This window comes from Drosophila obscura, unplaced genomic scaffold (assembly GCF_018151105.1).
Source record: "Drosophila obscura isolate BZ-5 IFL unplaced genomic scaffold, ASM1815110v1 contig_84, whole genome shotgun sequence".
NCBI classification, from domain to species: Eukaryota; Metazoa; Arthropoda; class Insecta; order Diptera; family Drosophilidae; genus Drosophila; species Drosophila obscura.
Genome location: NW_024542877.1, coordinates 1079524 through 1094219, shown reverse-complemented (window position 1 = coordinate 1094219; position 14696 = coordinate 1079524). Strand labels below are relative to the sequence as shown.

The 14696-nt window shown below is 47.5% G+C and overlaps 1 protein-coding gene across 1 annotated transcript; it reads left to right on the top strand.

Moving 5' to 3' along the window:
• Positions 1 to 2686: 2686 nt before the first annotated feature.
• Positions 2687 to 3477, top strand: LOC111069025 (achaete-scute complex protein T5). The gene has a single exon (XM_022358904.2). It carries the CDS (start codon positions 2701 to 2703, stop codon positions 3466 to 3468), a length of 768 nt encoding a protein of 255 aa, XP_022214596.2. The 5' UTR covers positions 2687 to 2700; the 3' UTR covers positions 3469 to 3477.
• Positions 3478 to 14696: the final 11219 nt, after the last annotated feature.

Genomic DNA, 14696 nt, shown 5'->3' with positions numbered 1-14696 from the left:
CCACGAGCATTAAATTGTGGTTATTGAGGCAGTCCCCCAAGACACTTTAAGCCACCAGTGGTCCAAGCAACTTTAACGCCTGCAATTGCAGTCCAACATTAGACTTTCCAGAGATCAGTCATTAAAATATTGACTTAAATCGTCTTGTAGTTGCCACCGCTCTTTAATCTTCCCTTTGTGACGATCCCAGGCCCGATCGTGAGCCAGCGTTTTCGGCGTACCAGAAATGACACAGACACAGACACCGACACAGCCACAGACACAGAAATGTGATTCGGGGGGGCTTATGCAAAGTGCAGCAGCGACTCAGCGGTTCAGGTTGAGGGTTGAGTCGAGAGTAATGACAACGGCTCGACCTTGGTCTGGGGCGCAGCCGAAACTGTTCCCCGAAAGTGTCCGCGAAAAGTTCGGTAAATGTGCAGTGTGCAATGGTTTTGTTGGGTTCGGTTGGGTTCGGTTCAGTTCAGTTCGGACGTTTTTTGCCGCCTCTGGGCAGCCTCTAGAGTGCCGTGCCGCCTCAGAGGAAGTGTGGAAAAAATGATGCGATGTCAAGTTATTGACAGGCCGAGTCGATATTAATGACGACTTCATCTTCGCTTCATTTTCGCTGGCTGTGCCACTGCCACAGTCGCTGTCGCTGTCGGCCGTGTCTCCCCTCTGACTTCGTTTTGCTCTGGCCGTGTCTTACCAGCAATTATTGAACTAGTTAGTCGGCCCCGAGACAGAAACGGATCGATCGCTGGCGATCGCTGGCGATCGTTCGCGGCATCGTCGGCTCAATTACGAATACGATCGTAAGCAAAGCAGCAGAAGATCCACAAAACAGAAACGGAAAACGGATAGGGCAAAAGCCAAAAGGTCCGCGCATACAGTACATATTTAAGCCAACATGTCAACATAATTTATATTAAATTTTTGTGTCAGATAATGATAGCGCCTCCTGCTGCTGCCGATCCGGGGGGGATCTCTGTAGAGCTGTAGCTGAAATCGGGTAGCTCCGCTAGAGAGGGAAACAACGAATTTGCGAATATATTTAGCAAGAAAGAAAGAAAGAAAGGCAGGCTCCTCTGGTTTAAATGTTCTTCCTTACACTGTGATATATATTTATATTTTTCTATTTTTCTATTTTCAGAGTATTCCTGGCACTGTGTACTCCCCGTGCACTCCCCTCCACTTAAGAGTGAGCAATCGGCAGAAATGTAAAATAATTTACAACTGGCACAGAGAGGGAAAGTGGTGGAATAGGGCTTCACCCTGCGCACTGACTGATCCACAGCGAATTTCTATTGCATCAACAGAGACCGCACCGGATATGATCGATTCGCTGGACTCCGGGTGTGCCGTGGCGTGGACTGTCTTTGGCCATCTGGAGGGGATGCCCGGCCTGACCTCTCACCTCTCACCTGACTCTTGGCCAACGGGCAACGGGCAATGCCAATGCCAATGTCATGCAATCTCCCGCCGCTAAGGCAACGAAGTGTTAAACGATGCCCAGCATGGGTCTGTCCAATGTCAATCGTCACTTTCGGCACGGTTGTCTAGCGTGCAACCAGAATGGGAAATGCACAAAATGCACAAAATGTAAAACTGGGAATGTCCTGGCGGCACAATGGAAGCATCATCCAGCAGAGAGGCTAGCAGCAGCATCCCAGTGCGGGCAACAATACAAAAATATGTGCCCTGCCCTCCTTCCAGTTCTCTAAATGCTTTCAAAATGCTTTCGAGTTCGATCTACGGTCCATGGCCTCCCCATCGGCAGCGTCCTTGGCTCGACGGGTTGTACGATGGGCATAAAGGACCGCGGGGCATTAGGAAAGTGCTAATAGAATATTGCCTCCGGCTGAACAGGATCAGGATCAGCATCAGGGGATCGGATGGATCACTGTTTGAGGTGTTGACGAGACCTTGAGCTGTGGATCTTCTATTTTAACTAACTCTACCCGCTGCCACTGCCACTGCCTGTTCCTCCTCCGCCCTTGATTTATTGTGGCTCAACTATTACGGCCATAAAAGTTGGTCTCCACTTTCATTAGGCGGCTGCACACGACTCAGCGACTGTGGGAGCAGAGGGGAATCGGACTGCAAACTGGGGACGGCACTGTGGACTGGGGAAAACATCCATGAAACCGGTTGGCAGCCGGCACGCGACAGTCCCAGAGACAGAGCCAGGCCAGAGTCAGGCCCGATCGGAGCCCCAGTTTGGGGCTGCAGGGCAGCAGACAGGCAGCTGTAAAAAAGAGCCCAAGACGCCGAAGCAAAGTGTTCTCAGGCGCTGGGAACACTCAAAGGAAGAGGCAGCTGCAGCAGCAGCAGCAGAGATCCCAGAGCGGAAACTACCTCACTCGTTTGAGAGAGAGAGAGAGTCTCGCTGAGTGATTGAGTGGAGTGGAGAGTGTAGTGCGGAGTGCGGTTCGGATTGAGCGATCCTTGAGTTGAGCCACATTGATGCTGCACCTTTTTGCACCTTTGCTTGCCTTTGCTGTGTGTGCAGGCGCGCGCGCACGCGCAGGTAGCCGACTCTGCAGGTGAGATCTTTGGCCAGACCGGGGCCCGGGCCCCTATAAATAGCCCGAGCGGACCGGGGAAGGGCATCAGAACAGAGCCAGCGCTCGCAGGGAAGACCCAGTCACCAGTCTACACTCATCAACTGCAAGCCATCCATCCCCTCTATTCATCCGTCCATCCATCCATCTATCAGCCATGGCACTGGACAGCGAAAACTCAAGTCAAGATATGTTCGGCTATGATCAGTACGATGATTTCGAGCAGTCGATGGAGATCGGCGGCGCCTCGGTGGTGCGTCGCAATGCCCGGGAGCGCAACCGGGTCAAGCAGGTCAACAACGGCTTCAGCCAGCTCCGGCAGCACATACCCGTGGCCGTGATCGCCGATCTGAGCAACGGTCGCCGTGGCATTGGGCCGGGTGCCAACAAGAAGCTGAGCAAGGTCAGCACACTGCGCATGGCCGTCGAGTACATACGCCGGCTGCAGAAGGTCATCGATGAGAATGATCACAAGCAGCAGGATCGGCAGCAGCAGCAGCAGCATCATCATCATCATCACCATCATCAGCATGTGCAGCAGCAGCAGCATATGCTCTTCCAGCAGCAGAACTTGCAACTGCAGCAGCAGCAACAGCAGCAGCAGCAGCAGCAGCAGCAGCAGTTGTACGCCCTCCAGCAGCAACTGCAGCTCAGCTCTCCCACCGGCAGCGTCAGCTCCTGCAACAGTAGCCACAGCAACAGCAGCAGCAACAGCCACAGCAGCAGCAACAGCCACAGCAACAGCCACAGCCACAGTCACAGCTCCTCCTATTACAGTGCTGCAGCCAATTTGGTGCAGCCGCCAACCGAAGTCACAACGAAGCTGGAGTCCAGCTACGAGGACTACCGCAACAATTCCTGCAGCTCCGGCACCGAGGATGAGGACATCCTCGACTACATCTCGCTCTGGCAAGATGATCTTTAAGCCACACCACACCACTGCCATGTGCGAACCACCGCTAGTCGCAACCACACAACGAACCATTGATTGGCCCGCCAAGTATCATATACCTCTCGCACCAGCAAAGTATTCTCCGGCCAGGCACACTCAGAGCATTCCCTTTTTTTTTTTGTCTGTACAAACTAGTCCTAAGAGCGCTGAATGTGCCTGGCTATCATACAGTTCGTAAGACTGTTCCAACCCTAAGATCTAGCTCATAATGGAAGACAATTTACAATTAAGAATCTTTTTTTTTTTCTATATATAACAAACAAACATGGAGGACATTAAACTGATAATATTTAAAAACTAAATTAATGCAAGACTACTCAATGGGTCGGGGGGCAGCTCAAATTTAATCAGCAGCAAACTACTGCTGGAAGCTGGAAGGAACTTGGCCATTTATGAAATTATGGAACTGATGATCTGTTACAAGAAAATTGAAAGAGGCTGCTACAGAAATTTGTTACAGCTCTCAGCGTTAAGGAAAAGGTGGAAGATTTTAGATTGAAGAAGTTGGCTCAAGCTGGGAAATTATTCAGATTAAAGAGAACAGGGAACATTTTTTTTTTTAATTTGGGAAGTGCTCTAAGATATTTTTTGGTAGTTTAATTCACATTGGAGACTGGAAAGATCTAATAAAAAATCACTTTTCTGGCTCAAATTTTTCGCACAAATTCCACTGAACGCACACTCGCACACTCGCCAAAAAATTCCCCCAAAGAGTAAAATAATTTATTGATTATTATTTTGGTGCAGTGCAAGTTATCTGATCCAATAACATGCAAGCTTGTACCGTTAAATTCCCTAGAGATCGACCGTAAATTATGCAAACAATTTGTCAGCTTACAGATGCACTTATTTGAGAGCAAAGCAAAGCAAAGCAAAGCAAAGTTAAGTTAAGTAAAGTAAAGTAATTTACTTGCTGCATTTTTGCATATGGTCAGGGTCGAGCAGAGTTAATCAGAGGCGGGATGCCGACAATTCCAAGCGATCGATCGATCGATCGATTGATCCGCGAATTGTCTCCCAGGGTCCGCGGCGCGTTCTGCCATCCTGCTGCTTCTGTTGCGGCTGAACTAATTTTGAGTTATTCGCGCAATGTATGCAAAACATGAAACAACAGCCAGAGCGATGTACACTGGCAGAAAATATCAATGCGAATTTAATTTAATTAATTTAATTTCAATTTAATCTGTTAATAATTTTGATTGATTCTGTGGAATACTTTTGCTGGATTTAATAGTTTGTCTCTCTCTAGCAATGAGTGTATTTATTTTTGCGCAGTTAATAACTAGATCGTGCGCCCAGTGTAGAGATGGGCAAGACATGGGCACACAACGATCTGTGGACACCAGTCGGCAATTGTTCAGATCGCCCCCGACAAAGGAACCCAGCGACAGGGGAAAGGGGACAGTAACAGGGACACGGAGAATGGAGCTCTGTTGGGCAGCAACGGAAGCTGCTGTTGGGGCCAATGAAATGCCCTGCGATGGCATTGGCACAGATAGCGGATGCCAACCGAAACAGCGACAGTCGAGATGCAGGTCCAGCTCCAGCTCCAGCTTCAGCTCCAGCTCCCAGCTCCGACGAACTGTACGCCAGCAGCACATCCGCTGCAATGGGCGACTCCCACGCGCATTTCCTGCCTGGAGGAGCTTCAACCAACTGAAGCTCATTAATAGATAAATGAATTGGGATACGCACTTCCGTCAATCGCTGCCACGATAATGGGCACGGATTCGATTCTCCATGGATTCGCCACAGAACAGAACAGCACAGCACAGAACGCTCACTCGAACGGTTCTTGGTCTTGATCTTGGTCTTGGTCTTGGTCTGGGTCCCTCTTCATGGCGCATTTATCGAATTATTATTTCCGGCGTTTTTCCTGTTTTTGCATTGTATATTAACAGACTGAAACTGAGACAGAGACAGAGACTGATCTGCAGATGGGGGCCAAGTACAATTCCGTTGCAGAGCCGATCCGATACGATCCTCTCTGGTGGCGGTCCCATTGGACGACATACGACAGTGTCCGGCGACAGCAAACGGTGCAAAATCGAACGCTTTTTGTGTGAAGTTAATAATACGTTTGACATGGCCCAAAGGGAGCCCAGCAGCGACGGGCGGACGGGCCAAGGAGTTCAGAGGGAGCAACCAAAATATATGCAGAAATATGTAGCGATCCGATCCGAACCGAACCGATCGATGCCAGGCCCCAGGCCCAGAATCTGCTGCCCCTCGGGGTCCTTGGCTCTCATTTATATACACACGAGTGCAAGTACGTACGTATCTGTATGTATATTTTGTTGCTGTTGTTGTGAATTTTGTGCAACTCTCTTTACATGCAACTGCGGCAGAGCGAATGGCAGAGCGAACGACAGGGCAGGGCAGAGCAGGGCAGACTGGCGATCGGCCGGATCGGCGTTCGGCCTCTGGGCGAATAAATTTATGATTTATTAAGGATGCTCTTATTACAACACGCCACACAGCCAACCTCTCGCGGCCCCATGGCCCCCATGGCCCCAGACACCCCAGTCTGAAGCTGACTGATGTCTCGTAAATAACATCAACATCAAGGAGAGGGCCTCTGCAGAGAGGAGAGCGAACGCCGAACGCCGAACGGGCAGCAAGTGAGTTATTTGTTTAACATGAACGCGTTTTTGACTCACAAATGTTGACAAAGAATAATGTAATTTATGTTCGTCCCTGACATCTTTCCACGATTTCGCCCAGCGAGACACAGCCACAGAAAGAGAGCAAAAGAGTGGGGGGGTGGGGGCAGAGGTGCGGACAGTATGCCAGACAGAATCCGAACGCATTTCGACCGCATTGCAATTAGAGATATTCGCACCGATATCCCCAGTGGCTATGTCTACGCCATCTACGGCCCGCACTCAAATGAGGGGCGTGCTCCCAGCGAGATGACAGCACAAGTGCCGACAAATGCATTGTAGAGATGTCTCAGCCAGAGCGGGGGAGCGTAAGGAGGAGTGTAAGGGAGAGCGTAAGGGAGAGCGTAAGGGAGACCATAAGGCAGAGTAAGGGAGAGCGAGGGAGAGCTAATTCCGATCGCGTGTTATGTTATGTAACTTCTTGCGAAATACTCGCATGTACAAGTGCACTCGCACACACACACAGACAGACACAGACACAGAGAGAACCCTCAACAAAGGAGCACTTGTCGCAGAAACAATCGTTAAATGTTTCCATTCTACTCGCATTCTCTGCTCATTGTTACAGTTTCTGGATTCTGGATTCCCACCGATCACCCCCGAGCACCGAGCAATTAAAACGCCCACCAAACCCGAATTCCATCAAAAAAAAAAAAACTAGACAAGGGAACAAGGGAGTTACGTGAACAGGGGACAGTGGACAGAGAGGGGACCCAGACAATTGCGTGTTGCGTAAGCTGCATGCTGTATGCCTCATCCTCTGAGCATCTAAATTGAATTGTAGGTTTTTATTAGTTAAGCTGATTATAAATTGACAAAGCAGCTGAAATGATAATGATACTCTGCTACTCTCATACTCTCGTACTGCTCGAAAGTAGCTCAAAAATGTAGGGCAAAGAGCGGCCCCAGAGGGGATTACCGCACACCAATTGAGGGTCATTAGAAATTATGAAAGAAGTGCCAGGGAACACAACCATAACCAAAATTATATCAAGTATAATACAAATAAAAAATTCCAATAAATTCTGTGCCCAACAGAGCGAAAAGGGAGAGTTAATTTCTCCCCTGGCGGAGCTGTAGCTGCAGCTTTGGTCAATGGCTTAATTACCCCCACAAAATGTCTCAATTTGACCGCGGGGCTTTCACTTTGGCGAATTATTTAAATTAATTACCTTAAATGCGGCGTCCGGCATTCATCAAAAGCGTTCTTCTTCCTTAATTATAGACTCGTGAGGAGTTGCCCGCTAGGTGGCTGGGGGGGCCCTGGCCAGGATGGAGCACCTTACTTTAATTGCCACAAAACCAAACAAACAAATGGAGCAAAAACCCACAGAAATGGGCCAACGGGCGGTGGTAAACTTTCGCTTGATCTTCTCAGGAAAAGAAAAGAAAAGATGACTGGTGGATTGGTCGAATGGGACTCGAAAGGGAATTAGCACAGGAAATGTTTATCCAAAAATAAATAATTCAAGCAGCTCAAAACATAGAAAATTATATTTTGTAAATTAAATAAAATTACTTGAATCATTTTCTGCGTTAGATATGTCCGCTATAATGGCTTACAAATTATGCAACAATAAAGATGAATTTACCATGTCTGCTATACTATGCTATTCTATGGCAGAAAGCAATTTTTCGCGAGCCAAAATAAGTGATTTATAGACAGGGAATGCTACATAGTGCCCATAAATATTGTGCATATTTAATTTATAATATTTTGCTATGCCGTGCTCTGTGGGGGCCATTGCCAAAGCGCTTCTAGCGGCTGTCTGTGACTTCAACTTCAGCACGGCCTCCGCTTCTGTGCGGAGTCTCAAGGTAATTTAAATTATCTTCACAGTGCTGTGGCTGCCAACAGATCTGCGGACTCGTCCGGATTGCAGCTTTTATAATGAAATTTACGACAGTTAATTGGCGGAGAGCGAACCAACCGCTGGCGGCGGCACATTCCAGCAGGATCTGTGCCTAGACGACGCGCGCGTGGCATTAAATATATATAAGTCTCTTTATATATATGAATATTCATATGGGATTCTCCATTCACTGCGTGACTGGGCTAATTAGTCGTCCTGCACTCTCTCTGTCTGTCTCTGTCTGCTGGATTCTCCCCTTCATGCCATGCAGCGCGGGACAGTGGAGTGCTTTTCCCCCTTCACCACAGCGGACAGTAGAGTGTTTCCTCTGCCCCCTTGCCAGCTAGTGGACGACAGCGGAGTTCATCTCGAAATTCACTTTTGATTTCATATGCATTTCATCAAATTGCCGCTGCGCACGCGCATGCCAAGAAGCGGCACTCGAGAGTTGGGGGGGCCTCGAGAGCCGCGAGTTTTTGGGAAGGAAGGCCGCCGATAAGAGTGGCAAGTGGCGGACGGACAGAGACCTTGGTTTGATTTGAAAATGACTCAAAAAAATGAACTGCAAAACAGAAAAAAAAAAACAGAAAAAAAACAGCAAAAACGGGTTGCAGCCAGATCCCAATTAAATGTGGTTCAGTCCGTGTCTGCGACTCATCTCCAACCCCTGGCCCACACTCGTACCCCGCTATTCGTGGGCTACCAATCCACAGCACATACGGGGCACGGGCACGGGCATCGTTGTCATTCGCCTTGCGCCTTGCGGTGCACTTCAAATGGGAGACGCGCGCGTCCAGCGCCAAAATGGCAATCTTTTTGAAATTTATGATGAAAAAATGAACACTGTCGCTTTTTTGAACATTTTAATTATACACTCACTCACACACACACACACACAGGGTTGCAGTACCAGCAGCGTATTTTTGGGAAAAGATTTTCGGCAGATACCAAAATCCAATATAGAAACGGGCCACAAGTGCTCGGCAGCTGTCCTTCGCCGATGCTTTTGATACACTTACCGAGCGATGAACTAAAGAGAACACACAACTGAAAGATCAGCTTGGAATATCTAAGGAAAAAACTCCATAGAGAGAGCGAGAGAGAGAGCTCGAACTTCAGTAATTTTTTAAGTCAAAATTTGCACATTTATAAATTGGAATAATAAGGTACTTAAGTACATTTATATATCCCAATTGAAGCTGCACAAACACCCAATAAAAATCATAATACTCTCTGCTTGGGTATGCGCTTGCCAGGGCGCCCGCCCCGTGTCTCAACCGGTAGCCGACAGGCAGACTGAGGTAGCTCCCAGCGCCGCCAGCGCAATGGAAGAGCACCCCAAGTGGCAGCCACGTCTCATATTTAGCTGCAGTTTTCTGCTTTAGTTTCAGTTGTCGGGGGCATTTGGCGAGTAATTAATAAATTCGCCATGCTGCCACAGGATATTTGCATAAGAAATTATGGCAATGAAATGTTATGACCGCGCCCGTGACAGACAGACAGACAGACAGACGACCAGAGCCATAGCCCAAAGCTATGGTTCAGGCAAGGTCAATCTGCTCTGGCAGCGGCCCTCCACTTTGAAGCAGTAGCTACGGCTATAGCTATGGCTACGGCATTGCATAAGTCCGAGCATAAGTTAGTTCCTGGCCTCCAGCTGTGGCCTGACTGAGGGCAGACTGAGAGACTGCGACAGTGCCAGACATTGTGACATTTATGCATATAATGTTTCGGGCAATGGCCAAGGGAACAATTGGCAGACGAGGCACGCGCAGCGTGTGGCGAATGTCCGAGAAACCGATGGGCACAAAACAAACGCATCCTTTTGCAGGACACGCTGCACGTGGCGGGGCCATGCAGAATGAATGCAATTCCCCTGATCCTTGCCTGCCTCGTCTCAAAAGTCCATTGTCCAATACTGATAATGAAAAGCAGTCAACGCAAATTACATAAGGCTCTCCATTCTTTCCATTCTTTCTCCATCTGGGCTGCAAATTGTAAGGCGTTTGTAAGCCTCTTCAGAGGTTGCGCCCAAAAGATGTGTGCTCTAATTGACCGGACCTCGGCCTGATCCTTGTGCGGACTGCCCGACTGCCGGACACGCGGCAGGAGCAGAAGCAGAAGCCGCAGCCGTCACCAGGACGCTCTTTCAAGTTGCAGCGCCTGCCCCTGGCCCTGGCACCTTCCACCGAAGTCAGTGGGTAGCCGTTGCCCCTCAATCAAATATCTATTATGGCTCTGCGATAATGAAGCAAAAGCCGAAGTTCCGCTGAACTGCAACTGCAAATTGCGGCCACAGATGAAAGCAGTGCTCCCAGAAACGAAACAAAACAAACAAAACAAAACAAAAAGAATTCCTTTCTCATTAGCCAAAGCGCCACAAAAATATTATAATTTAATATTAATTGAATATTTACTAATAATAATAATAATTAGTATTTAATAATCATTATTGTCATAATTATAATTATTATTTACTATTCAATATATTTTATTATATATATTATATTATATTATTATTATTATATTATAACATATTCAATTAATTATATTAAATATTAATTATTATTAAATATTAAATTAATATTAAATATTAAATTAATAATAAATTTTAATATTTTTGTGGCGCTTTGGCTATAAGAAGGGAAATCTTTTTGCTTTAATATTAATATGTATATTAATATTGATATAAATAATATTAATTGATTATTTAATAATAATTAATATTTAATATTAATTTTTCCCTGAAATCCTCCATTCCATTGCGCTGGTGACTTTCTGCTGGAATTTTCTATGCCGAACAGCAGTATTTGAGGCGAGTATTTCCGCTAATCTGTGCACATTTTTTGTTCCCCAACATAATGTAGATTTCTTTAAACATTCGACATCCCCTAACAACCCAAACGGCCCAAACGAACCAACGTGCGTGTGAATCTATTAAAGAAGCAGCCGTCCATCCCCCTGCCCTGCACTGAGCAGAGGTTCCTCTGCTCCTCATCATCCCGATCATCATCATCATCGCATGCGATGCGCCTCTCCACCTGGTATACAAAAATTCAATTAAGCAAATCGAACGCATTCGAATCAATTTCGATGCAGAGCGTTTCTACGAAAAATGGCCCTTTTAATGGCCTAGACTGTGCCCTGGCTACCCTCTGCCTCTGCCCTCTGCCCTACTCGCCCTGCTGTATGCCCGGGCAGACACCTGTGGGTACCTGTGGGTCTGGTTTCTGGTGTCTGGTGTGAAAAATGGAAACGCTACTAAACACAAATTATAATAAAAACAGGCAAATTCCAAAGCGAAGAGCGAGGAAGTGCCAAAAGGGTTTCCAGTCTTTTGATTGTTATGCTGATGTGCTGCTGTGCTGCTGTGTTGATGCCGATGAGGAGCGGGTTCGGCATTGCGATTGGTATGGGGTATTGGGTATGGGGATCATCTGGGCGTAGAAATCAATTTTGAGGCAGTCAGTCAGTCAGTCAGGGGATCGATCGGAAATCTGTTGCTTTATTGATGTTTGATTTTGATGTGGGTTGCTGCGGCAGATCAGATCGCATGCGATCCATGGCTATGGCAACGTTTCTCCCCCGTAGTCTCATATTTGTATTTGTATAGCTGTGAAAACCGCTAAGAGATCAACCGTTGAGAGAGGAGAGGTGTGGGAAGCCGGGATAACGATCGATGGAATTTCGATTTCCGGTTTCCGCAAAGGCTTATGCAAATATTTGGCCAAGCACCGCTAGCCCAGCGAATCAGTTGGGCAAACATCCTGGCCGGCAGTGCGTGAAGTGTAACCGTGGGAATCGAATCGAATTGGGAAACAATTACTGGATGGGTTGGGGGGGGGAGGAAGCTTTGAAACTGTGCAACAGTGGGGCGGCAGGACAATGGTCCAAGGACACGCCACTTGTTCGCGCTGCGAGGCAACATCAAAGGCGGCAGCTGCAAGGGAATGCACCTGATCCCGATGCCGCCACACAAAGGTGCTAAATGGGGCGTACTAATGAGATCAGAGACGCGCGAGACAATGCCCCAGGACGAAACACAGGACGCAACGCACCGATTAGAAAGCGGTTTATGACAAATAAAATAACGTAAAATAAAATAAACGATCCTCAATCACCGAGATCGCTGCATAGAAAGGCGATCGAACAATGGCCCGGTAAATTGTACAATAATTGAGCGCATTCAGCGGCCGCAGCATAGCTGCACGCTGTCATTATCCTTGTGCAAGGATCGTTAAATGCTTTCAATTGGATAATCATGAATAATGACTTTATTATTAATGAAGCGATCGAAGGAGCAGGAGCAAGAGAAAGCGAAAGCGGTGACTTATGAACCACAGTGAAAGGAACGAAACCCCCCAAGGAATCTCCACCAGCAGTGTACCTACCGATCGCCGCTCTGCCGCTCTGCCGTGTTTGAGTCAACATTAAGCACTGCCACTCGATCCGCTCACTTGTCACTCCGGCCACTCAACGGCTGCCCAGCCAAAGGCTTCGACTTGTCAGTAAGCGGCTCTGTCCAGGATTAGTGTCGATCACTTCGCATCTCCGTAAGCTGTACCCCCATTCGGGGGGAGACATGGACTTGGACATGGACACCACCCAGACGCAAGACGGGAGACACGCACTGGCAGTGAGAGGGGGAGTGCTGTGTGCTGGGAACAAAATAATTACTACCAGTTGGCAAGCTATGCCGAAGCTTAGAGTACCAGAGACTCGAAATATACCTTGCTGGTATATGCTGGCAGCACACAGGCTGGAGAACTTTTCCAATATTTATTAAATACTTTGCGCCTTCTATTGGAACTTTGTTTTATAGTTTTTTTATATATATTACGTGACGACTGCTTAAAGACATTTTACATATTGATTTGGTATATGCTTCCCGCTGCTCCCTCCTGTGCTGACCTTCCACTCATTTATTTTTGTTGTTGTTGTTGTGTTTTGTTTTTTTTTGCCAAGTCAGCAAGGTGCGAGAACATTTAACGCCTCCTCCTCTACCAATTGAAGGTTTCAGGTGGAATTTTCGCGTTAATTGGACGAGTGCGGGTCGCGTCGGCGGCAGGATTCGTTAGCACATTTGCGGTTGGGCACAGGATAACAAGGATAACATGGGCAGGCGACTGGAAGCGGCAGCGGCGGCGGCGTCGCCATCGGTCGGCGGTTTACAAAGGCAAACTCGCGGCACTTGTTAGCCCAGGCTGAACTGAACCTGGACGAGCTCTTGGAATTTGAAAATGCAACATAATTGCGCTGATTATGAGGCACGGCAAACAGGCAGCAGGCAAGTGGAGTGGGGGGCACCATAAATGCCATTAACAAGCCAACTTAGCCGCTGCGATGGCCTTCCGAGAACCAAGATTTCCTCTCGTCTCGTACCCCTTTCGCGAGTCCAGGGAGAAAGTGAAACGTGTCTCGGGTTCGGTCATCGGCGATCGGCGATCGGCGGTCGCAGCGGGGCGTGCCCACATTGGGCCCACAGAATACACTTACGTAGCTCTAGCTATATATGTATATACCGATCGATACCACCATTTCATACTATCTGCAGCTCGCATCTGATCGATCTTTTTTGTTTTTTTTTTGTTTGTGTTTTTGTGGTGGGCGTGCGAGTGTTTTTATTGTGATTTGATTGGGGGGAGACTTTCTCCTCAAATAGAGCAATAAATTCAAAAGTGTTGACATTGATTTAGTTTTGGGGGCGTACACTCCGCCTAGTCTGTGGATAAAATTTATGATTTAATTATTGTTTTGGTCGGAGACAAGTCTCGGCACCCGCTGAGCGTTAAACGCTCTCTAATGGTCAGCGACATCAGCGACATCAGCGACAGGCCGGCAGGCAGGCTCCAGGGGCCAGGCCCAGAGGCCCAGTCAGAACCAGAAACGATCAGAGCTGCAGGCCCAGGCAAAGACTCGGCCCGAGTCCAGCGGATGCATAAATCGATATGAAAATCACCAATTATCTTATGCAATGCCACAAGCAAACACAGAAAGAGAGAGAGCGAGAGAGAGAGAGAGAGTCAGCGAGGGAGCACAGCACAGCCACAGACATTGACAACTTGTCGCGGAACGGAATGAAACGAAACGGATCGAATCAGTACGTAGTGGTGCGGGGGGGTGCGGTTGCGGCTATGCAGTTGGAATGGAATCAAGCGGCGCATGATGATATACAATAATCGGGCAGCAGCAGCAGCGGCAGCGGCAGTGGCAGCGATCAGAACATTGCGCTAAACGAGCAACTTACCAGAAGAGAAACGAGTTTAAATCTCTGGATCTGCGCTTGAGAAATCATAGGCGACCCAGGGATGCTCTATAATAATAATAAAAATAATAATATAATAATAATAATAAAGAAAGTGAGAATTGAAGATCTCCTCATTTGAGTTTCAAGCCGTGATACTTCCAATGGGTGTCCGGCAGTCGTAGAGCAGATTTTATAGCAGTTAATTCCGCCTATTAAATTAATCTGAAATCACACTTTTGACACTATCACACTATTCCCCACAACATTTATTTATTTATTTAATTATTTTATTTCCCCCCAAATATATTTCCACATATGTATGTATATTCACAGTTTTTTATACACCGTAAACTCCTTCCAATCTAAGCACAAAATTTCCAATTAAATCTTTTTGCATGCACATGGGAGATGCATCCCATAACGATGATACTCCAAGTG

What these genes read in the sequence shown, in the direction of transcription:
- LOC111069025 (XM_022358904.2), top strand. Translation starts at nt 2,701, where the DNA reads ATGGCACTGGACAGCGAAAACTCAAGTCAAGATATGTTCGGCTATGAT.